This window comes from Anomaloglossus baeobatrachus, chromosome 2 (assembly GCF_048569485.1).
Source record: "Anomaloglossus baeobatrachus isolate aAnoBae1 chromosome 2, aAnoBae1.hap1, whole genome shotgun sequence".
NCBI classification, from domain to species: domain Eukaryota; kingdom Metazoa; phylum Chordata; class Amphibia; order Anura; family Aromobatidae; genus Anomaloglossus; species Anomaloglossus baeobatrachus.
Genome location: NC_134354.1, coordinates 525976250 through 526000351, shown reverse-complemented (window position 1 = coordinate 526000351; position 24102 = coordinate 525976250). Strand labels below are relative to the sequence as shown.

The 24102-nt window shown below is 46.5% G+C and overlaps 1 protein-coding gene across 1 annotated transcript in view; it reads left to right on the top strand.

Moving 5' to 3' along the window:
- NF1 (neurofibromin 1) overlaps window positions 1-24102 on the top strand; it is a 442125-nt gene that overhangs the window by 141896 nt on the left and 276127 nt on the right. The window contains exons 13-19 of the mRNA XM_075333827.1: window positions 2398-2532; window positions 3577-3690; window positions 4204-4283; window positions 17880-18003; window positions 18133-18379; window positions 20615-20688; window positions 20813-20896. Of these exons, the coding sequence (XP_075189942.1) occupies window positions 2398-2532; window positions 3577-3690; window positions 4204-4283; window positions 17880-18003; window positions 18133-18379; window positions 20615-20688; window positions 20813-20896 (858 nt within the window). The remainder of the gene's footprint in view (window positions 1-2397; window positions 2533-3576; window positions 3691-4203; window positions 4284-17879; window positions 18004-18132; window positions 18380-20614; window positions 20689-20812; window positions 20897-24102) is intronic.

The following is a 24102-nucleotide window of genomic DNA, read 5'->3' as shown; positions in this document are numbered from 1 at the left end:
GCCCCCCCCCCCATGAGATCCGGTCACCCTAGTGCGCACAGCTAATTTTTTTTGCCATAGGTTTTGCTGGGGAATGTCTGCAGAAAGGTTACAAGAATTTCTCAAGAAATTTCTGCAGCAAAAACGCAGGTAAAAAAATGCAGTGTGTGAACATAGCCTTAATGGGACTTGTGGTGGCACATGCTCCCTGCTGCATCATTTACACAGGAGAATATAGGACAACCGCTTCTTATAGTCCTTAGAATTTCAGGAGTTGAATTCCGGTGATCATATAAGTTCAGTAAAGGAACACAGATGGTAAAAAACATAAACTGCTTTGTAAGGAGCTGGATCTAAGGGGGAGTTAAAGCGTTAGAGGTGTTGTACCAAATTGGGTAATTATCCACATGATGGGATAACTTTGCTAGGGCGCCCCTAATCACAGACATCGGGACCATGGTCGATCATGCTCATCTAAGCTGTAATCATGGTCTTCAGCACTCCCATTAATAATGAATGGCGAGGGTGTGCGCATGATCGACCACCGCTCCTTTCACAAATGACCCCAGTGCTTGTGATCTGTGAGGGTCCCAGCAATCTGAAAATGATTCCTTCGACAAAAGAATAAATACTAAATTTGGTACAACCTCTGCAAAGCCATGTATCTTAACCTGCATTTTATTGTGTGAAAATCAATTTAATGAATGGATGACTTATTCCAAACTTATGCCAGCTCTGTTTATATACGCTGTTTAACGGTGTGGTGTTGGTAACATTTTTTTCTCTATAGCCTTCTTTTATAGTTGGCCTAAAAAATGCATATAAAAACATTATTACATTTAGAAGTGCTGAATCCCAGTGTTTCTGTACTTAAAAGTGCATTAAATCTTTAGAAAAATAAGGGTTTTTTTATCTCTGCAATGAAAATGCAAAAATATGTATTTTATTTTAGTCAAATGTGCAAACTTTTTACTACAGATTTTGCTACCAATCCACATTATATTTGCAAAACGATCGATGTGTTCCATGGAGATCTTGTACGGCTTTCAGTACATGTATTGGAATGTGCAATCTGCAGAGGAAATCTGTGGCATAAATGTACATCCTGCGGATTTATATAGCGCACTGCATGTCAATTTCTCACATTTTTTTGCAACATATGAGTTAGATTTGTTAAAATCATGCTCAGTTTGGCACTTTACCTCCCACATATCTAAAGGCCCAGTCACACACAACGACTTACCAGCGATCCCGAAAGCGATGCGACCTGATAGGGATCGCAGGTAAGTCGCTGGGAGGTCGCAGGTGAGATGTCACACAGTCAGATCTTAACAGCGATGCAGGAACAATACAGGTCGCAGTAGCGACCTGTATAACGATCTCAGCAGTCACTGTGATCCTGTCACACAGTGTCAAACACAGCGATGTGTCCTGCCCAGCAGGACATCGCCTCTGAAGAAAATGGCCTGGACCATTCTGCAACGACTAGAGATCTCACAGCAGGGGCCTGATCGCTGGTAGGTATCACACATAACAAGATCGCTAATGGGATCGCTACTGCGTCACAGAAACCGTGACTCAGAGCTGTGATCTCGCTAGCGATCTCGTTATGTGTGACGGTACCTTTAGCCTAAGGCTATGTGCTCACGGGAGCTTGCACCTGCGGATATATCCGCAGGTTTCCCGCAGCAGCTCCCCGGAATCCGCAGCTATACATAGCTGTGAGATTCCAGCGAAATATCTGCGGTAAACCTGCGGACATTCATGCGACTTACCTGCGGAAGTCACAGCCTCTATCTCCATAGTGGAGCGCCGGGATTTCCGCAGGTAAATCTGCATGAATAATTGACATGCAATTCTGTGCGGCTGCGGGACATCCACAGCCTCACATACCGCAGCATTGATACACCACTCCCCATGTCCCATAGGATAACAGGGGGAGTGTCTGTACTTGCTGGAACCTGCGGATTTATCTAGAAAATCCAGATAAAGCTGCAAGTTTTCCACTGCAAAATCCGCAGGTGCGAGCTTCCGTGGGCACATAGCCTAAGTGTGCTAACAGCGTGAATGCAGATTCTGTGAACCTCCACTGGTTCAGGTTTGTCTGTAGTCTGCCAACTGTTCATGGTAGTAAAAAGAAACATGATACAGTCACAATAATTGACAAGGTTCTTCTACCATCTGATGAGATGCAGCATTGACCGCTAGTATTTTTACCATGTTGAAATGTGCCCCGTGGACACCAGTCTTGCCTCTCTATAGGGAATGATTGCATGCAAGTTGTTGTCTTTTTACAGTGACTTGTAAAGCCTTATCCTTGTTTATTGTGCAGATGGATTGTATATTTCCCAGTCTCTTTATACTAAATGTATAGTATATCATTCCTTCTATTGACAGTATACTGGAATTTTTCCTCAGAGTCTTACCTTTAAAGAGAAAATGCCATACCTTAAATTTAAAGAGAAGCCCACCGATCTGGAAACCAGAAGTTATAAGTACTTGTTGTTGTCTATGGTCAAACTGATCCATGGGGACCCAAAGCTGCTTTTGTATGTAAGTAAAGTGTGTTGCCCATTTCTGTCTAGATCTTAGTGATTTTGATGAGTGGATTTAAAGAGGGCCTGTCGCCATTCTTGCATTCTCAATTACTAGGGAAATGCACTTTCAATAAACTTTGCACCAATGAAAGGGGTTGTCCACTACTAGGACAATCCCTTCTGATTCCACTTGTTTACCGCCATTTACATTTAAAGACCCTGTATTCACTTCCTGTTTTGGTGCAGTTCCAGCGCTGTTGGTAATCGCAATTTGGGGATCACATGATATTGTGGTGTCATGCGAGCCCAACATTCAATCACCGCTGACATCTTTCGCCACACCTTCGGACTAAATGCGCAATCAACAGGAAGTGAGTGGCAGCCGCAGCATCACTTCCTGTTGATTACTCATTTGGTCCGAAGGCAGGAGAGAGAAGACGACGGTGATTTGACTAAAGGCTCGTATGACATCACAATGTCTTGTGAGCCCCAAACTGCAATTACTGACAGCACTGCAATGGCACCAGAACGGGAGTGTCTTTTATTTTAACATGGGGAAAACAAGTGGAATCAGAAGGGCTAGTAGTGGACAACCCGTTTAATTTGTGCATCAGAGAAATATGCTTCTTTCTCCACTTATGAGCTACTTAATCAGTAAAGAAAACCGCTCAACTCCATTTTGCCCAAGAGCTGTCAGGTTTCACAACAAATTGAAATCAATGGAGGAGGAGGAGGAGGAGAGTGAAGCAGAGTAAAGAGCTTTTATACAGATGGCAAATTCCAGCTAGCTTATTTCAGCACTGGATTCACATAGTTGGAAATAAGGAGAAATCGCTGTGCCTATGTAAAAGCTGGCGGAGCACGATAGTCCCTGCGGCACTACCACTTTGATATGTGCCTATAGGGGTCCTGGATTTCTACCACTGTAATGAAATAGTGAGAGAAAGGAAAAGAACTGTAACTATTATGATCAATTGTCAAAAAAATTATATTTACTCCTTCATTTTATATTCTAATTTGGAGATATGCTATGATTTTCTCATATTCAATGTCTTCCCAGAACCCAGGAAAAGCGGGACCTGACACTCAGAACAGTACAGCCGAGCTCATTACTGGTTTGGTACAGCTAGTCCCACAGACAAACATGCCTGAGATAGCACAAGAAGCCATGGAGGTGAGCTTTGGGTCCTTTTACTACCAAACGCATTAGGATGAAGTTACTAATACATTTATGCCAGTTTTTAGAAAGATCACCATAATTATGAATCCAATGCACCAGCATGCAGATTATGCATCTTTCACACCGGTTATACTGCCAGAAAGAAATTATATGCATTTCTACGCAGATGGTTCCACATGTGATATATTTCCCGCTGAAATTATAGGACCATCACAGACCTTTTATGACACGGCCACAGCACTTGGCGCTGATAGAAGTAAATGGATACAGCCATGCACATGTTTTGCCTTTTATCCATTCGCTCAGCTTTCATCAGCCTGAGTTCACCTCACCAGAACAGGGCTTTAGGTGACAACCATCATTGACATTGATATAGGTCCCATCACTGACAACCATATCTAGCATATCACAATTCTGTGACGCAGGGAAATCCTCTTCTACACCTGAATTGATCTCTGAAAGTAGCATTTCTATTTGATCTTAATGAATGTATATTTTGCGTAATAGGCATTGTTGGTCTTACATCAACCAGACAGCATTGAGCTGTGGAATCCGGCAGCACCAGTAGAGACATTTTGGGAAATAAGGTAGGTTTAGCGGCTTATAGAATGCTGCTAGTAGAAAGTTCTGTTTTCCTCTACTCTACGTAATGGGGTTTTGTTTAGAAGTGAAAGGCTTTCTAGCAGAGCTGTGGAGTTGGAGTCGTGTGTGTGTCCATTTTGGTGGCGTCGGAATTGGAGTCTGTATAAAATGGACCAACTTCAACTCTTAAAATATATAATAAATTGGTAACAGTACAGTATGTGATGAATATTTTTTCATAAGAATTTGGGAAAGTTATGAAATGTCCTATAAGTATTTGTTCTATTCCTGATCAAAGAATGTAGTCATTTAGTTGAGATGAATCTGTGCTGCACTCCAGCTACATGATATAAGTAGTGATGTTACCATTTTACTACTGTAAATTTATCACAAACATGAGTCATATACAGTTGAAACCAGAAGTTTACATACACTATCTAAAAAGACACATATGCATGTTTTTCTCACTATCTGGCATGAAATCAGAATAAACCTTTCCAGTTTTAAGTCATTAGGAACGAATATTTATATTTACCAAATTCTAGAAAAATGAAAGAGAATGTTTTAAGGCATTTTTATTACTTTCTGCAAAGTCAAAAGTTTACATACACCAAGTGTACGATGTCTTTAACCCCATTACGACCGCGTTACGTTTTAAAACGGCACCAAAAAAGGGTACTTATTCCTTTCTGCCGTTTTAAAATGGCGGACAGAAAAAAGTGTATAGCGCCCCCCAGCGTCAGAAAATCTCCGGGGTTTCAGCTACCAGGGGTAGCTGAGACCCTGGAGATCATGATTCGGGCCGTTTTTTCCGGTCCCCAGTCACGTGATGACCGGTATACACCGTATACCGATCATCAAGTTATAGTAAATGACCGCGCCGGTAAAAAATGATTTATCTCCCATCTGGCATGATCAAACATGTCAGATGGGAGATAAATCTTTCTCGGTTCCCTCCGGTCCCCCGGTGTCCCCAAAGTGCCCCCCCAACCCCCAACCCCCTCCCGAAAATCCAAGATGGCCGCGCGCACCGCCGAGCACAGCAGCGCGCCGGTCACATTCACACTGTTCCTATGGTTTCTGTCGTATGTGCCAAAAAACTGCACGCTCCTGCAAGGGGTTTGTCATATTGTCCCTCCTTACAAGCGGCCGTTAGAGCCCTGGGATCTGAACAAGGTTCTAATTGCTCTCCAGAAGCCGCCTTTCGAGCCTATGAGGGATGTTTCCCTTTCTCGCTTGTCACAGAAAGTGGTTTTTCTAGTAGCGGTCACGTCTCTTCGGAGAGTGTCCGAGCTAGCAGCGCTGTCATGCAAATCTCCCTTCCTGGTGTTCCACCAGGATAAGGTGGTTCTGCGCCCAATTCCGGAGTTTCTCCCTAAGGTGGTATCCCCCTTTCATCTCAATCAGGATATCGTCTTACCTTCTTTGTGTCCTCATCCAGTTCATCAATGTGAAAAGGATTTGCATTTGTTGGATCTGGTGAGAGCACTCAGAATCTACATTTCCCGCACGGCGCCTCTGCGCCGCTCGGATGCACTCTTTGTCCTTGTCGCTGGTCAGCGTAAAGGGTCGCAAGCTTCCAAATCCACCCTGGCTCGGTGGATCAAGGAACCAATTCTTGAAGCCTACCGTTCTGCTGGGATTCCGGTTCCCTCAGGGCTTGATCCCCATTCTACCAGAGCCGTGGGTGCGTCCTGGGCATTACGGCACCAGGCTACGGCTCAGCAGGTGTGCCAGGCGGCTACCTGGTCGAGTCTGCACACTTTTACCAAGCATTATCAGGTGCATACCTACGCTTCGGCGGACGCCAGCCTAGGTAGACAAGTCCTTCAGGCGGCGGTTGCCCACCTGTAGGAAAGGGCTGTTTTTACGGCCCTATCACGAGGTGTTATTTTACCCACCCAGGGACTGCTTTTGGACGTCCCAATTGTCTGGGTCTCCCAATTAGGAGCGATAAAGAAGAAGGGAATTTTGTTTACTTACCGTAAATTCCTTTTCATCTAGCTCCAATTGGGAGACCCAGCACCCGCCCTGTTTTCTTAGGGATTTTTGTTTTTTCGGGTACACATGTTTCATGTTGAATGGTTTCAGTTCTCCGATGTTTCGTCGGATCGAATTTGTTTTTTAAACCAGTTATTGGCTTTCCTCCTTCTTGCTTTTGCACTAAAACTGAGGAGCCCGTGATCCCACGGGGGGTGTATAGGCAGAAGGGGAGGGACCTTACACTTTTAAGTGTACTGCTTTGTGTGGCCTCCGGAGGCAGTAGCTATACACCCAATTGTCTGGGTCTCCCAATTGGAGCTAGAAGAAAAGGAATTTACGGTAAGTAAACAAAATTCCCTTCTTTTTAATTATTTATATAAATAATTAAAAAAAAAAAAACAGCTTGGGGAGCCCTCCAAATTGATCACCAGACAAGATGAAGCTGTCAGCTGTGGTTTGCAGTCTACAGCTGTCTGCTTTACCCTAGCTGGCTATCAAAAATAGGGGGGACCCCACGTCATTTATTTTAATTATTTTTTTTTCTTTTGGGCTAAATACAAGGCTAGGCACCCTTTAGTGTCACATGAAAGGCACTAAAGGGCGCCAGCTTAGAATCTGCAGAGGGGGGTGGACATTATATATATGTTTGACATCTATCCATTCATCCATTGTAGCATTTTACGCTGTGTGCCCACAATCAGGGTTTGCAGCGTTTTGGGCGCAGAGTGTTTTCCCTGCGTCCATAATGCTGCGTTGTGCAGTAGAAGCACAGTGGAAGGATTTTTAGAAATCCCGTGCCCACTGTGTTTCTTTTCTCTGCAGCATAAACCGACCTGTGGCGCAGCTTCCCGAGCCTCAGCATGTCAATTTATGCTGTGGAGATGAGTGTTTTCTGCAGGTAGAATAGAGCCAAAGTCCACAGCAGCCTGAACCCAAATCGTGGGCATGGGCAGCTGCGTTCTCCCGTGGACAACACTCACATCTCTGCAGGAGGCTGACACTGTGTACTAGCAACATTTTTGTGAAGTACCTGTGGATTCAAAATGCTTACTATACTCCTGAATAAAATCCTTGAGGGGTCTAGTTTCCAAAATGAGGTCACTTGTGGGGGGTTTCTGATGTATAGGTACCCAAGGGGCCCTGCTAATGTGACATGGTGCGCTCAATTTACTTCAACTTTTCCAAAATTCAAATGGTGCTCCTTCCATTCCAAGCCCTCCCATTTATCCAAACAAAGGTTTTTGGCCACATGTGGGGTATCCCTGCGCTCACAAGAAATTAGATAGCAACCTGTGGAGTACACGTTTTGTTGTTGCCTCTTGAAAAAGTGAGAAATGTGTCGCTAAATCAACATTTTTGTGAAAAAAATGAAAATTTCAATATGGCAACCTAAGCTTATCAAATTCTGTGAAGTATTCGTGGATTCAAAATGCTCAATATACACCTCGATAAAAGCCTTGAGGTGTCTTGTTTCCAGAATGGGGTCACTTGTGGGGGACCTCCACTGTTTAGGCACCTTAGGGGCTTTCCAAATGTGACATAGTGTCCGCTAATTATTCCAGCCAATTGTTCAGTCAAATGGCACTTTTTCCCTTCCGAGCCCTGCTGTGCACCCAAACAGTTGATTTCCACCACACATAAGGTATCAGCATACTCAGGAGAAATTGCACAATAAATTTTATGCTGATAGTTTTCCGTGTACTCTTGTTAGAAAAAAGCTATCTGGTTGAAGTAACAATTTTGTGGTAAAAATATATTTTCTTCGGCGCTCCATTGGGAGACCCAGACGATTGGTGTATAGCACTGCCTCCGGAGGCCACACAAAGCAATTACACTAAAAAGTGTAAGGCCCCTCCCCTTCTGGCTATACACCCCCAGTGGGATCACTGGCTCACCAGTTTTCTGCTTTGTGCGAAGGAGGTCAGACATCCACGCATAGCTCCACTGTTTAGTCAGCAGTAGCTGCTGACTATGTCGGATGGAAGAAAAGAGGGCCCATATGGGGCCCCCAGCATGCTCCCTTCTTACCCCACTTGTGGTTTGTAAGGTTGAGGTACCCATTGCGGGTACAGAGGCTGGAGCCCACATGCTGTTTTCCTTCCCCATCCCCCTGAGGGGCTCTGAGGAAGTGGGATCTTACCGGCCCCCAAGCCCTGAGGCCGGGCTCCATCCACAGACCCAGTGAACCTGCTGGATACGGAGCTGGGTACCGTTCAGGGACAAGGCCCTGCAACTTTCAGGTACTCTGTGTCCCCGTACAGACAGGCACGCACACGCCAGACTTGCTGGGTGTGTTAGTGCGCCGGGGACAGTAGCGCTGCACGCTGGGGTTTGAGTCACAGCAGCTTAGCTGTGTGACTTCATGTGCTGGGAACTACCGCGCCGGCCACTCTCGGAGCGGCGGCGCGGCTGGGACTTGTAGTGCGCCGGGGACTTAGCGCCGACCGCGCTTTTACGGCGGCGGCGCTTATAAATTTAGTCCCCGGCTTTTACGGCCTAGCTCCGCTTCGTTCCCGCCCCCTCCCTGTCACTCAGGGAATGGGACAGACGCTGTGCAATCGTCAGCGCCGAGGGCTGGAGCCTTATTTACATGCTCCAGCCCTCTCACTAGGCACAGTGGGACGCAGGTTTCCCGCTTTTGGTCTGAGCACGCCCAGGGCCCGCCCCCCCCTCCACAGGACGCCGGCAGCCATTCCTGCATGCAGTCTGGCTGGAGGACGGACACAGGCTCTGGGAGACCCAGACTAGGGATTTCTGGCGACCACACACCCGCGTTTAGCGGGCGGTAAGCAGCACATTAGTGCTGGCCCCACTAGTGCCACAGTGTTGTATTGGTGTACTTTTTCCTGTACCAGATATATATATATATATACTGCACTGTACGGTCGCTTCTTGGCTGTATACCCCTATATTGCTCTGAGGAGACAGCAACATGTCATCCACAAAACGCAAGGGTGCCAAGGCACGGGCTGTATACACTGCTTGTACAGCATGTGGGGCTAATCTACCAGCAGGCTCCAACGACTCTCATTGTGTGCAATGTTCAGTCCCAGTGGCACTTCGGCAGCCAGAGTCTATGGTGGTGGTAGCCCAGGCAGAGACGCCTGTGAACCATGCCCCGGTGACGGGGACAGAATTTGCAGTCTTTGCTGACAAAATGTCTGTGACCATGACAAAAATCCTGGAGACCTTGCAGTCCAGGCCAGTTGCTCAGACCATGGACACTGCTGTGTCTATGTTCCCCGGTCCCCCTCAGTTGGAACTAATCCGTACTTCAAGGGGGTCCCAGGCATCACAGGCTGAGGGCTCTGACTCTGACGACCCAGGCCGCCTAAGCGAACTCGCTGGGAGAGACCCTCCACGTCATCACGCGGGTCAGGGTCTCAGCGAGAAGGGTCTCTATATGATGAGACAGAGGTGGGTGATCAGGAGTCTGGTCCTGACACCGCACTCAATTTGGATACGCCAGATGGTGACGCCATGGTAAATGACCTTATAGCGGCCATCAATAGGCTGTTGGATATTTCTCCCCCAGCCCCTTCAGCAGAGGAGGCAGCTGCCCAGCAGGAGAAATTCCATTTTCTGTATCCCAAGCGTAAATTGAGTACTTTTCTGGACCACTCTGACTTCAGAGAATCAATCCAGAAACACCATGCTTATCCGGACAAGCGTTTTTCCAAACGTCTGAAGGATACACGTTATCCCTTTCCCCCTGACGTGGTCAAGCGCTGGACCCAGTGTCCGAAAGTGGACCCTCCAATATCCAGGCTTGCAGCTAGATCCATAGTTGCAGTGGAGGATGGGGCTTCACTTAAAGATGCCAATGACAGACAGATGGACCTTTGGTTGAAATCTGTCTATGAAGCTATTGGCGCGTCGTTTGCTCCAGCATTCGCGGCCGTGTGGGCGCTCCAAGCTATTTCAGCTGGTCTGGCACAGGTGGACTCTTTCTTAAGTCCAGCAGTGCCGCAAGTGGCGTCCTTAACTACGCAAATGACTGCGTTTGCGACCTACGCTATCAATGCGGTACTAGACTCTACGAGCCGTACCTCAATGGCATCCGCCAACTCTGTAGTTTTGCGCAGAGCCTTGTGGTTAAAAGAATGGAAAGCAGATTCTGCTTCTAAAAAATGTTTAACCAGCTTGCCATTATCTGGAGACAGACTGTTTGGTGAGCAATTGGCGGAAATCATTAAACAGTCCAAAGGTAAGGACTCTTCCTTACCCCAGCCCAGATCAAACAAACCTCAACAGAGGAAGTGGCAGTCAAAGTTTCGGTCCTTTCGAGGCTCGGGCAAGCCCCAATTCTCCTCGTTCAAAGGGACTCAGAAAGAGCAAAGGAGCTCTGATTCCTGGCGGACTCACTCACGCCCCAAGAAAGCAACCGGAGGTACCGCTTCCAAGGCGGCTACCTCATGACTTTCGGCCGCCTCCCTCCGCATCCTCGGTCGGTGGCAGGCTCTCCCGCTTTTGCGACATTTGGCTGCCACAGGTCAAAGACCGGTGGGTAACAGACATTTTGTCTCACGGGTACAGGATAGAGTTCAGTTCTCGGCCTCCGCCTCGGTTCTTCAGAACTTCCCCACACCCCGACCGAGCAGATGCCCTTCTGCAGGCGGTGCATTCTCTAAGAGCAGAAGGAGTGGTGGTCCCTGTTCCTCTTCGGGAACGAGGACAAGGTTTTTACTCCAATCTCTTTGTGGTGCCAAAAAAGGACGGCTCATTCCGTCCTGTTCTGGACCTAAAACTGCTCAACAAGCATGTGAACGCCAGGCGGTTCCGGATGGAATCCCTCCGCTCAGTCATTGCCTCAATGTCTCAAGGAGATTTCCTAGCATCAATAGACATCAAAGATGCTTATCTCCACGTGCCGATTGCTACAGAGCACCAACGCTTTCTACGCTTCGTGATAGGAGACGACCATCTTCAGTTCGTAGCTCTGCCATTTGGTCTGGCGACAGCCCCACGGGTGTTCACCAAGGTCATGGCGGCAGTGGTAGCAGTCTTGCACTCTCAGGGACACTCTGTGATCCCTTACTTGGACGATCTACTTGTCAAGGCACCCTCTCAGGAGGCATGCCAACTCAGCCTGGATGTTGCACTGGAGACTCTCCAGACGTTCGGGTGGATCATCAACTTCTCAAAGTCAACTCTGTTACCGACCCAATCACTGACGTATCTTGGCATGGAGTTTCATACTCTCTCAGCGATAGTGAAGCTTCCGCTGGACAAGCAGCGGTCACTACAGACTGGGGTGCAGGCTCTCCTTCAAAGTCAGTCGCACTCCTTAAGACGCCTCATGCACTTCCTCGGGAAGATGGTGGCGGCAATGGAGGCGGTTCCGTTTGCGCAGTTTCATCTGCGCCCTCTTCAATGGGACATTCTCCGCCAATGGGACGGGAAGTCAACATCCCTGGACAGGAAAGTCTCCCTTTCCCAGACGGCCAAGGACTCTCTGCAGTGGTGGCTTCTTCCCACCTCATTATCACAGGGAAGATCCTTCCTACCACCGTCCTGGGCGGTGGTCACGACAGACGCGAGTCTGTCAGGGTGGGGAGCAGTTTTTCTCCACCACAGGGCTCAGGGTACGTGGACCCAGCAGGAGTCCACCCTTCAGATCAATGTTCTGGAAATCAGAGCAGTGTATCTTGCCCTACTAGCCTTCCAGCAGTGGCTGGAAGGAAGGCAGATCCGAATTCAGTCGGACAACTCCACAGCGGTGGCATACATCAACCACCAAGGGGGGACACGCAGTCGGCAAGCCTTCCAGGAAGTCCGGCGGATTCTGATGTGGGTGGAAGCCACGGCCTCCACCATATCCGCAGTTCACATCCCCGGCGTAGAAAACTGGGAAGCAGACTTCCTCAGTCGCCAGGGCATGGACGCAGGGGAATGGTCCCTTCACCCGGACGTGTTTCAGGAAATCTGTCGCCGCTGGGGAAGGCCGGACGTCGACCTAATGGCGTCCCGGCACAACAACAAGGTCCCAACCTTCATGGCACGGTCTCGCGATCACAGAGCTCTGGCGGCAGACGCCTTAGTGCAAGATTGGTCGCAGTTCCGGCTCCCCTATGTGTTTCCACCTCTGGCACTCTTGCCCAGAGTGCTACGCAAGATCAGATCCGACTGCAGCCGCGTCATACTCGTCGCCCCAGACTGGCCAAGGAGGGCGTGGTATCCGGATCTGTGGCATCTCACGGTCGGCCAACCGTGGGCACTACCAGACCGACCAGACTTGCTGTCCCAAGGGCCGTTTTTCCATCGGAATTCTGCGGCCCTGAACCTGACTGTGTGGCCATTGAGTCCTGGATCCTAGCGTCTTCAGGATTATCCCAAGGGGTCGTTGCCACCATGAGACAGGCTAGGAAGCCCACGTCCGCTAAGATCTACCACAGAACGTGGAGGATATTCTTATCCTGGTGCTCTGCTCAGGGAGTGTCTCCCTGGCCATTTGCATTGCCTACATTTCTTTCTTTCCTGCAATCTGGGTTAGAAAAAGGTTTGTCGCTCGGCTCCCTTAAAGGGCAAGTCTCGGCGCTGTCCGTCTTTTTTCAGAAGCGTCTAGCACGACTTTCTAAGGTACGCACGTTCCTGCAGGGGGTTTGTCATATCGTACCCCCGTACAAGCGGCCGTTAGATCCATGGGATCTGAACAGGGTACTAGTTGCCCTCCAGAAGCCGCCCTTCGAGCCTCTGAGGGAGGTTTCACTTTCTAGACTATCACAGAAAGTGGCTTTTCTGGTAGCGATCACATCTCTTCGGAGAGTGTCTGAGCTAGCAGCGCTGTCATCCAAGGCTCCCTTCCTGGTCTTCCACCAGGACAAGGTAGTGCTGCGACCCATTCAGGAGTTTCTCCCGAAGGTGGTATCCTCTTTTCATCTTAATCAGGATATCTCTTTGCCTTCTTTTTGTCCTCATGCAGTTCATCGGTATGAGAAGGATTTACATTTGTTAGATCTGGTGAGAGCACTCAGAATCTACATTTCCCGCACGGCGCCCCTGCGCCGTTCGGATGCACTCTTTGTCCTTGTCGCTGGTAAGCGCAAAGGGTCGCAGGCTTCTAAGGCCACCCTGGCTCGATGGATCAAAGAACCAATTCTTGAAGCCTACCGTTCTGCTGGGCTTCCGTTTCCATCAGGGCTGAAGGCCCATTCTACCAGAGCCGTGGGTGCGTCCTGGGCATTACGACACCAGGCTACGGCTCAACAGGTGTGCCAGGCAGCTACCTGGTCGAGTCTGCACATTTTCACCAAACATTATCAGGTGCATACCTATGCTTCGGCGGACGCCAGCCTAGGTAGAAGAGTCCTGCAGGCGGCAGTTGCCTCCCCGTAGGGGAGGGCTGTCTTCGCAGCTCTAACATGAGGTATTCTGTACCCACCCAGGGACAGCTTTTGGACGTCCCAATCGTCTGGGTCTCCCAATGGAGCGCCGAAGAAGGGAATTTTGTTACTTACCGTAAATTCCTTTTCTTCTAGCTCCTATTGGGAGACCCAGCACCCGCCCTGTTGTCCTTCGGGATTTTTGGTTGTTTTTCGGGTACACATGTTGTTCATGTTGAATGGTTTTCAGTTCTCCGACGTTACTTCGGAGTGAATTTGTTTTTAAACCAGTTATTGGCTTTCCTCCTTCTTGCTTTTGCACTAAAACTGGTGAGCCAGTGATCCCACTGGGGGTGTATAGCCAGAAGGGGAGGGGCCTTACACTTTTTAGTGTAATTGCTTTGTGTGGCCTCCGGAGGCAGTGCTATACACCAATCGTCTGGGTCTCCCAATAGGAGCTAGAAGAAAAGGAATTTACGGTAAGTAACAAAATTCCCTTCTTTTTTTATTTTCACAGCTCAACATTATAAACTTTTGTGAAGCACCTGGGGGTTCAGGGTACTCGCCAAACATCTACATAAATTCCTTGTGGGGTCTATTTTCCAGAATGGGGTCACTTGTGGGGGACCTCCACTGCTTAGGCACCTCAGGGGCTCTCCTAATGCAACATGGCGTCCGCTATTGATTCCAGCCAATTTTGCAATCAAGTTGCACTCCTTCTCTTCCGAGCCCTGCAGTGTGCCCAAACAGTTGATTTCCACCACGTACAAGATATCACCAAACTCAGGAGAAATTGCGCAATAAATTTCATGGTGATTTTTTTCCTGTTACCCTTGTGAAAAAAAAAGCTACCTGGTTGAAGTAACAATTTTGTGGTAAAATTTTATTTTTTTATTTTCATGGCTCAACATTATAAACTTCTGTAAAGCACCTGGAGGTTCAGGGTACTCACCAAACATCTAGATAAATTCCTTGAGGGGCCTAGTTTCCAATATGGGGTCACTTTTGGTGTTTTTTTGCTGTTTACATACCTTAGGGGTCCTCCAAATGCGACATGGTGCCCGCAATCTTTTTCAGCCAAATTTCCTTTCCAAAATTCAAATATTGCTCCTTCCGTTCCAAGCCCTCCCAATTCTCCAAACAAAGGTTTCAGACCACAAGTGAGGTATCACCGCGCTCATAAAAAAGTGGGTAACAAACTTTGGGGTGACATTTTTGGAATTACCTCTTGAAAAAGTGAAAAAATTGATGCTAAAGCAACATTTTTGAGAAAAAAATGAAAATTTTCAATGTGACAATGTAACGTTATCAAAATCTGTGAAGTACCTGTGGATCCAAAATGCTCACTATACCCCTAGATAGAAGCCTTGAGGGGTCCACTTTCCAAAATGGCGTGACTTGTGAGGGGTTTCTTCTGTTTAGGTACCTTAGCGGACCTGTAAATGCAACATGGTGCCCGCAATCTATTTCAGCCAAATTTGCTTTCCAAAATTCAAATATTGCTGCTCCTGTTCCGAGCCCTCCCATTTGTCCAAACAAAGGTTTCTGACCACATGTGGGGTGTTGGCGCGTTCATAAGAAAGTGGGTAACAAGTTTTGGGGTTCATTTTGTTGTGTTATTTCTTCTAAAAGTGAATAAATTTGGGGTAGAGCAACATTTTAGGTAAAATTTTATTTTTTGCTTTTTTTCATTCCACTTTGCTTTAGTTCCTGTGAAGCACCTGAAGGGTTAATAAACTTCTTGGATGTGGTTTTGAGTACTTTGAGGGGTGCTGTTTTGAGAATGGTGTCACTTTTAGGTATTTTCTGTCACTTAGGCCTCTCAAAGTCACTTCAAATGTGATGTGGTCCCTAAAAAAAAATGGTTTTGTGAATTTTGTTGAAAAAATGGGAAATTGCAGATGAACTTTGACCCCTTCTAACTTCCTAACCCCAAAACATTTTGTTTCAGAAATTGCGCTAATGTAAAGTAGACAAGTGGGAAATGTTATTAACTGTTTTGTGTGACATAACTCTCTGGGTTAAGGGCATAAAAATTAAAAGTTTGAAAATTGCAAAATTTTCAAAATTTTCATCAAATTTCCGATTTTTTCACAAATAAAAGCATAAAATATCGTTCTAAATTTATAACTATCATGAAGTCCAATATGTCACAAAAAAACAATGTCAGAATCACCGGGATCCGTTGAAGTGTTCCAGAGTTATAACCTCATAAAGTGACACTGGTCAGAATTGCAAAAAATGGCCTGGGCATTAAGGACAAAACTGGCTCCGTCCTTAAGGGGTTAAACAATATGGGACAGCCCATATGATGATGTCATGTCTTTTGAAGCTTCTGATAGGTTTATTGGCAACATCTTAGTTTGTCACATCTGTGGATGTATTTTAATGCACATCTGAAACCCATTGTTTCTTTGTGTAGCATAATGGGAAAGACAAAAGAAATCAGCCAGGATCTCAGGAAGAGAATTGTGGACTTGCACACGTCTGGTTCATCCTTGGATGAAATTTCCAGATACCTAAAGGTGCTGCGTTCATCTGTAAAAACAATTATACGCAAGTACAAACAAGATGGGAATGTCCAGCCATCATTCTGCTCAGGAAGTAGACTGGTTTTGTGTACTAGAGATGAATATTCTTTGGTCAGACATGTGCATATCAACCCAAGAACTATAGCAAAATACCTTGTGAAGATGCTGGCGGAAGCTGGTAAGATTGTGTCATTATCCACAGGGAAACGAGTACGGTATCAACATGGGCTGAAAGGCCACTCTGCCAGGAAGAAGCCATTACTCCGCCAAAAAAATCCATAAAAAGCCAGGTTATTATTTGCAAATGCACACATTACATTTTGGAAACCTTTTCAGTGGTCTGATGAAACTAAAATTGAACTGTTTGGCCATAATGACCATCATTATGTTTGGAGGAAAAAGGGAGAAACTTTGAATTCTAAGAACGCCATCCCAACTGTGAAACATGGGGGTGGCAGCATCATGTTGGGGGGTTGATTTGCTGCAGGAGGGACTGGGGCACTTTACAAAATAGATGGCATCATGAGGAAGGAAGATTGTGGAAATACTGAAGAAACATCTTAAGACCTCAGCCAGAAACTTAAAGCTTGGACGGAAATGGGTCTTCCAATTGGACAATGACCCGAAGCATAATGACAAAATGGTTACAAAGTGGCTTAAGGATAACAAAGTCAGTGTTTTGGAGTGGCCATCAGAAAACCCTGAATGCTGATGTACAGTATGTAAAGTGCTATGGAATTAATAGTACTATATAAGTGAATAAATATTATATATTATCTCTATCCAATTGAAAGTTTATGGGCAAAGCTGAAAAGGCAGGTGCGAGCAAGACAACCTTCAAACATGGCTCAGTTACACCAGTTCTGTCAGGAGGAATGGGCCCCAATTCCTACCAATTATTGTGAGAAGCTTGTGGAAGGAGAGCCAAAATGTTTGACCCAAGTCATACAGTTTAAGGGCAGTGGTACCAAATACTAATGAAATGGAAGTAAACTTTTGAATTTGCAGAAAGTAATAAAATGTCTTAAACATTTTCTCTCATTATTCTGGCATTTGGTAAATATAAATAATTTTGGTTCCTAAAATGGGAAAGGTTTATTCTGATTTTCATGTCTGATAGTGAGAAAAACATGCAGATGTGTCTTTGTAGATAGTGTATGTAAACTTGTGGTTTCAACTGTATGAGGGAGCCGGAGTCGTGGAGTCTGAGTTGCAATCTGAGGCATGGCTTACCGACTCCATAGCCCTGCTTTCTAGTAAGAGTCTAGGTTCTTTCTTAAAGCAATATCTATACCTGGGCAGACTTTTATGTTGGGTTCTTCAAAAACACATTGGTCTGATATTACAAATGAAAGTTGAAAACATAATTGCATTAAAGGGATTGTCTGACCCTAGAGAAATATTTGTCAAGCACTGCAGCTTGCTGGATCTTAACGGTGTGTAATATACATACTGATATGATTCGACTTCGCATGCCGAATCAACTGGTCATCACTTGACAGCAAGTGTGTGATTTGTATTCTTGTGATCAAGTGCCAACTAGAATCTCAGCCACATCTCACAATGTTGCATTTAGTGACGCGACTGAGTCTATTTTGCTCATGAGCATAAGCAGACAAAATGGATATTCGCTGTCACGTGACGAATATTGTAATGTGCATGCTGAGCCAAATCCAATCAGTGTGTGCATTACACACCCTTAAGATTTGGAAGCTGCAGTGCTAGCTGATTTTTTTTTTTAAGATTTTATTTTTGTCTCTTATAGCTCTCAAATGATTTTCTACATCTGTAAGAAATTGACCGGCCACCAAATGCTGAACAGCACAGAAGTCCTAAAATGGCTGCGAGAAATTTTGATTTGCAGAAATAAGTTTCTTCTGAAATTCAAGGTATTTGTAAGCGTTGTCCTTCTTTTTTATGCTATGTGCTGATCTCTATGCTTTGTAGTTCTCCTTTGTGTTCTTTATTTCTGTGAAGGTAGTAGGGTAATGTATCACCCTGTGTTTGATCATTTCCAGGAGAGTGCTGCAGCTGGAAGTGGGATCCCAATATGCCGGCAAGCTCAAACGAAATTAGAAGTGTCCCTCTACATGTTCCTGTGGAGCCCGGACATTGAAGCCGTTCTTGTGGCAATGTCATGTTTCCGGAGCCTGTGTGAAGAGGCTGAAATCCGGTGTGGAGTGGATGAAGTGTCGGTTCACAATTTCTTGCCAAATTACAACACCTTCATGGAGTTTGCATCTGTCAGCAACATGATGTCAACTGGTAAGGACCACCATTAAATGGGCACCTCCTTATCAGACAGATACCCTGTTAACCATTTATTAAGAGAAAATATGTTTTATGATTGTATCCCTATATTGTATGGGGAGCGCTCTGGGTGATACAGGTGAGGCTTGTTTTAGCATTCATAGAACCAGGGCAGAACGGTGGCTTGGTACTTGGCACGCTTTCAATCTTACCAAGGACATCTATATGAGCTTTGTATGTTCTCGCCATGTTTTTCGTAGGTTTCCTCTGGGTACTTGGTTTCCTCCCAGCCTAAAAAGATACAGATGGTGAATTTAGATTGTGATCCCACAGTAGGGTCATTGATGTATGTAAAGCGCTGCAGATTATGTTGGCACTAAAAGCGACTAACTAGACTACTACAAGGAATGGAAGGCCTCCCATATGATAACAGGTTGAAAAAGTTAGATATGTTTAGCTTAGAAAAAAAGACGTCTCAGAGGAGATCTCATTTATATGTATAAATACATGTGTGGTCAATATAAAGGACTGGCACATGACTTATTTCTTCCAAAGACAGTACTAAGGACCAGGGGGCACTCACTGCGGGTAGAAGAAAAGAGATTCTGACAGCTAAATAGGAAAGGGTTCTTTACAGTTAGAGCAGTCAGACTGTGGAATGCCCTACCACAAGAGGTAGTAATGGCAGATACTATAACAGCTTATAAAAAATGGCTGGATGATTTCCTCACTACACACAACATTGTCGGTTATAAGTGACTTAGGGACAAAATGTAGAATTGATGGAGGAAGGTTGAACTAGAGGGACTTCGGTCTTTTTTCAACCCAAGTAACTATATAACAAATTCTAATAAGCCATGCACGGACTGTTCTCCCTGCAGTTTTGTCAGAAATTCTACTGCTCCGCTTTATGCCTCCTTTTCTGTATGTGTAGTTTGAGAATGAGCAGGAGAACAGAATTGGGCACTTAACAGTTATTCTCTGAAGCTTTTGTCCATAATTGTGGAATTTTGTACATCTGGTCTCTATTCTGATTTGTAGCTCACTTATTTTAGAATTTGACAATGGTTTGCTCTCCATCTTGTTTTAAAGGGAACCAAACATCAGGATTTTCGTATATAAGGTAAAGCCAGTGCTATACTGGCACTATCCGGCTGATTCTATACATACTGTGCCTGTAGTGCTCATCTCGGATGTTTAGGTTTTGAAATGCAAGAAAGTAAAGTTTATAAATTCGGAAGCTTTTTGAGTGACAGCAGCTGAGGATCAGATAATATCTGGGGTGTAATCATAGTTATCCCTGCCCCCTGTTAGATGTACATAAGTATTATACAATCTATTTACTTTTTCCCCCTCACAGGTCCTGTGGGGAGGTCATACCCATGTGACCAGAAGGGGCAGGGCCTCAGCCAACAGAAAAATGTTACTTTGTGGTATCAGCTTTGTTGGCTGAGGCCCCGCCCCTTCTGGTCACATGGGTATGACCTCACACAGGTCCTGCAAGTGAAAAGGAAATTGTATAATACTTATACTAATTCTAACAGGGGAAGGGGATAACTATGAACCCCCCCAGATATATCCGCTCCTCATCTCCTGTCACTCAAGAAGCTGCTGATTTTATAAACTTAACTTTCTTGAGTTTCAAAACCTACACATCCACTGACCACTACAGGTATGTATAGAATCCGCCTGATAGTGCCAGTATAGCACTGGCTTTAGGTTATATGGGAATATCCTGGTGATTGGTGCGCTTTAAAGGGATTTTCACTTCTTCATAAATGGGTAAAATTGCTTAGTGCTTGTTAATTTCTCTGTCAAGAGGATAGTCTGTTTTATTTCTATAGATTACTGCCTGTTTCTTAGGTCAGTGGTTGCAGTTTACTATGTATGGTATATTTCTTAGGTAAGAAGAGCCGGGCTTGCAAGCTCTTTGCCGTAAAGCTTGCGAGCACTGCCCTGAAGACGTTTTTAAGCTGGCTGGATCTATTCCACGCTCCTCCCATGCTGCAGAGGCAAACGTTCCTCTCCTTGCAGCATTGGAAGGCGCTGAATGTTGCTGGTTCAAAGTGTCAATCATTCATGAGCGCACAGAGTCCCAGTAATCAGATTGATAACCAGTGCACTCCTGAAGAGCATGCACTAGGACAATGCTTTACAGAAAATACAAAGCATACTGAGGCACAGTCGCATTCTCTTCAGTGACTAAATGCCATGGATATTTCATACATTTTTTTTTTTAATTTATTTAAGGCAGAGCAGCTTTACAGAAGCGAGTTATGGCCTTACTTAGAAGAATAGAACATCCAACAGCTGGAAATACAGAGGTAACATTTTCAACTCTGACAAAAGGTTGTGGGTTTTGGGTTTTTTTTTGGGATTGTTCGAAATGTATATGTTATAGCTTCTCATGTGACATTTGTAATTATTGCAATACACATTATTTTTTAGGCATGGGAAGACACACATGCAAAGTGGGAGCAAGCAACAAAGTTAATCTTAAACTTCCCAAAGACTAAACTGGAAGATGGTCAGGTAGAGAAATGTTTTCTGGACTTTTCTCCGTGGAATTTTGAAAATTGCATTTTGCAACCTAATCCAACCTTTTTGTAAAGCCCCTAATATATAATTTTTTTAATTATTTATTTTTTTAAACCTGTGTATGTACAGTAGTATCTGTGTGTTAATATGCTGACCTACCTGCGTCTTCTCTGGTATCCAGCAGTCTTCTGTTCCTCTTCTCAGTGATGTCACTGTTCTTCAGATTACCAACATAAAGTCATATGAAAAAGTTTGGGCACCCCTATTAATGTTAACCTTTTTTTTCTTTATAACAATTTGGGTTTTTGCAACAGCTATTTCGGTTTAATATATCTAATAACTGATGGACTGAGTAATATTTCTGGATTGAAATGAGGTTTATTGTACTAACAGAAAATGTGCAATCCACATTTAAACAAAATTTGACAGGTGCAAAAGTATGGGCACCTCAACATAAAAGTGACTTTAATATTTAGTAGATCCTCCTTTCTTTATCGTTCCTATGGGAGACCCAGACAATGGGTGTATAGCTTCTGCTTCCGGAGGACACACAAAGAACTACACTCAAAAGTGTAGCTCCTCCCTCTGAGCTTATACACCCCCTGGAGAACCAGATCTAGCCAGTTTATCGCTTTGTGTTCAGGAGGCATACATCCACACATGCATTCTCATCTGATTTTTGATTTTTGGAAAGAGTTTGAAGAAAAGCGGGTCCAAGTCTGGACCCCCGGCATGTCCCTTCTCACCCCACTGTGTCGGCGGTGCTGTTAAGGTTGATTCCAAGGCTGGAGCCTTACATGCCGTGCTCCTTCACCATCCCTCCTGGGCTCTGGCTTGAAGTGGGAGCCAGCACGGTTCTCCATGCTTGGCAGGAGACCGGTCTCCATCCGCAGCCCTTCAGGATCCTGCTGGACCGGAGCACTCATCCCCAGGGACTTGGAACCCTGCGTCTCAGCAAGCTAAGTACCTGAGACGTTTATATATTGGGGGTCCCTGTACTTTATTATTGTGGGAGATTGTGCTGAGTGTGTTTTATGACATTTCCGGCGGGTTTTCTGGCTGTCGCCTGAGAACCGCGCCGATGGTGCCTGCGCGCCGGCCGCACCGCTCAAATTTAGGCCCCGGCTTCGCCGGAGGCCTAGTTTCGGTTTCACTGCCCTCGCATGTCATTCATGCAGAGGGACAGCGCGGCTCCACCCAGCGGCCGTTCTGCACAGGGGAGGGACACTCCTCACTGAGTACATGTCTCCTCCCCTGTAAGTCTCTATGGCCCTCCAGCTCCCGCTCCCAGAGTAAGTCCCGCCCCCTCTCTTCGCTCCGGCGGCCATTTTCTCAGCATTTTCCCTGCGATCAGCACTTGTCTGCAGCATCCCTGCTGAGGTGCTTGGGGGTCCGGGCTTCGGGATCTGGAGGGCACACAACACCGTTCCAGCGGTCTGGTAAGCCACAACCTCTGGTTGTGGACCTCTGTATATACTCTCTGGGGGTCACTCTGGCAGAGCCCCCACTCCAGCAGCATGTCTCACACGAGGAGCAAGGCTCCAAAGCTGTATTCAGTATGCACTGCATGTAAGCTCCTACTGCCTGAACCGAGCACCTATCCACATTGTGATGCCTGCTCTAACCTGACTATGCCTCAGCCTGGAATCGCACCCCCAGTGGTCTCTCAGGCTGCTCCGGCTCCTGTGGCTGAACCCCCGGCTTGGGTAGAATCCTTATCTAGGTCTATCTCCCAGTCTTTCTTCATCGTTCCTTATGGGAGACCCAGACCATGGGTGTATAGCTTCTGCCTCCGGAGGACACACAAAGTACTACACTAAAAAGTGTAGCTTCTCCCTCCGAGCATATACACCCCCTGAATAACCAAATCTAGCCAGTTCAATGCTTTGTGTTCAGGAGGCACACATCCACACATGCATTCTCATATGATTTCTGATTTTAAAGAGTTGGAAGAAAAGCGTGTCCAAGCTGGACTCCCGGCATGTCTTTTCTCACCCCACTGTGTCGGCGGTGTTGTTAAGGTTGATTTCAAGGCTGGAGCCTTACATGCCGCGCTCCTTCACCATCCCTCGGGCTCTGGCTTGAAGTGGGAGCCAGCACGGTTCTCACTGCTTTGCAGGAGACCGGTCTCCATCCGCAGCCCCTTCAGGACCCTGCCGGACGGAGCACTCATCCCTCAGGGACCTGGCCCTGCGTCTCATAAGCTAAGTATTGAGACGTTTTTGAGGGGTCCCTTGTACATTTATTGTGGGGAGAGTGTGTTATTTAACTTTGCTGTGATTTCCGGCCGGTTCTCTGGTTTTCACCTGAGAACCGCGCCGAGGGTGCCTGCTCGTCGGCCACATGGAAAAATTTAGGCCCCGGCTTCGGCTGCGGCCTACTTTCGTTTTCACTGCCCCTGCATGTCAGTCATGCAGAGGGACAGTGCGGCACCGCCCACCGGCCGTTCAGCCCAGGGGAGGACACTCCTATCTGAGGAGATGTTTCCCTCCCTGGATATCTCCTTGGCCCTCCGGTTCCCGCTCTTGGACTAGGCCCCGCCCCCCCTCCTCCCTCCGGTGCCATTTTATCAGCGTTCTCACACTGATCGGCGCTGGCTGCTGCATCTCTGCAACCTGTCTGGGGGTCCGAGCTGTGGAATCCGGAGGGCACACAAAACGGTCTGGTAAGCCACAACCTCTGGTTGTGGACTTCCTTATACACTCTCTGGGGGTCATTCTGAAGGAGTGTGTTCTTTACTGCAGAGCCTCCACCTCAGCAGCATGTCTCACACTAGGAGCAAGGCTGCAAGGCTGTACTCAATATGCACTGCATGTAAGCTCGTACTGCCTGAACCGAGCACATATCCACATTGTGATGCCTGCTTTAACATGGTGGTGCCTCAGCCTGGAGTCTCCCCAGTGGTCCCTCCGGCTTCTCCGGCCGCGGTGGCTGAACCCCCGGCTTGGGTAGAATCGTTTTCTAAGGCTATCTCCCAGTCCTTTGCCGACTCCATGGGACAGCTGTCCCGGACTTTTCTGAGCATGCATCAGCCCCCTTCTCAGGGCGCCTCTGCTGCTCCGGCTCGCTCTGCAGAGCTCACAGCGGATTCTTCATCTGCTCCCAGACCCCGTCCTCCTAAAAGGAGACGCAGGGTCCCCTCTCCTTCCTCGTCCCGCGGCTCCGATTCACGAGCCGACTCGCAGGACGAGGAGGATGTC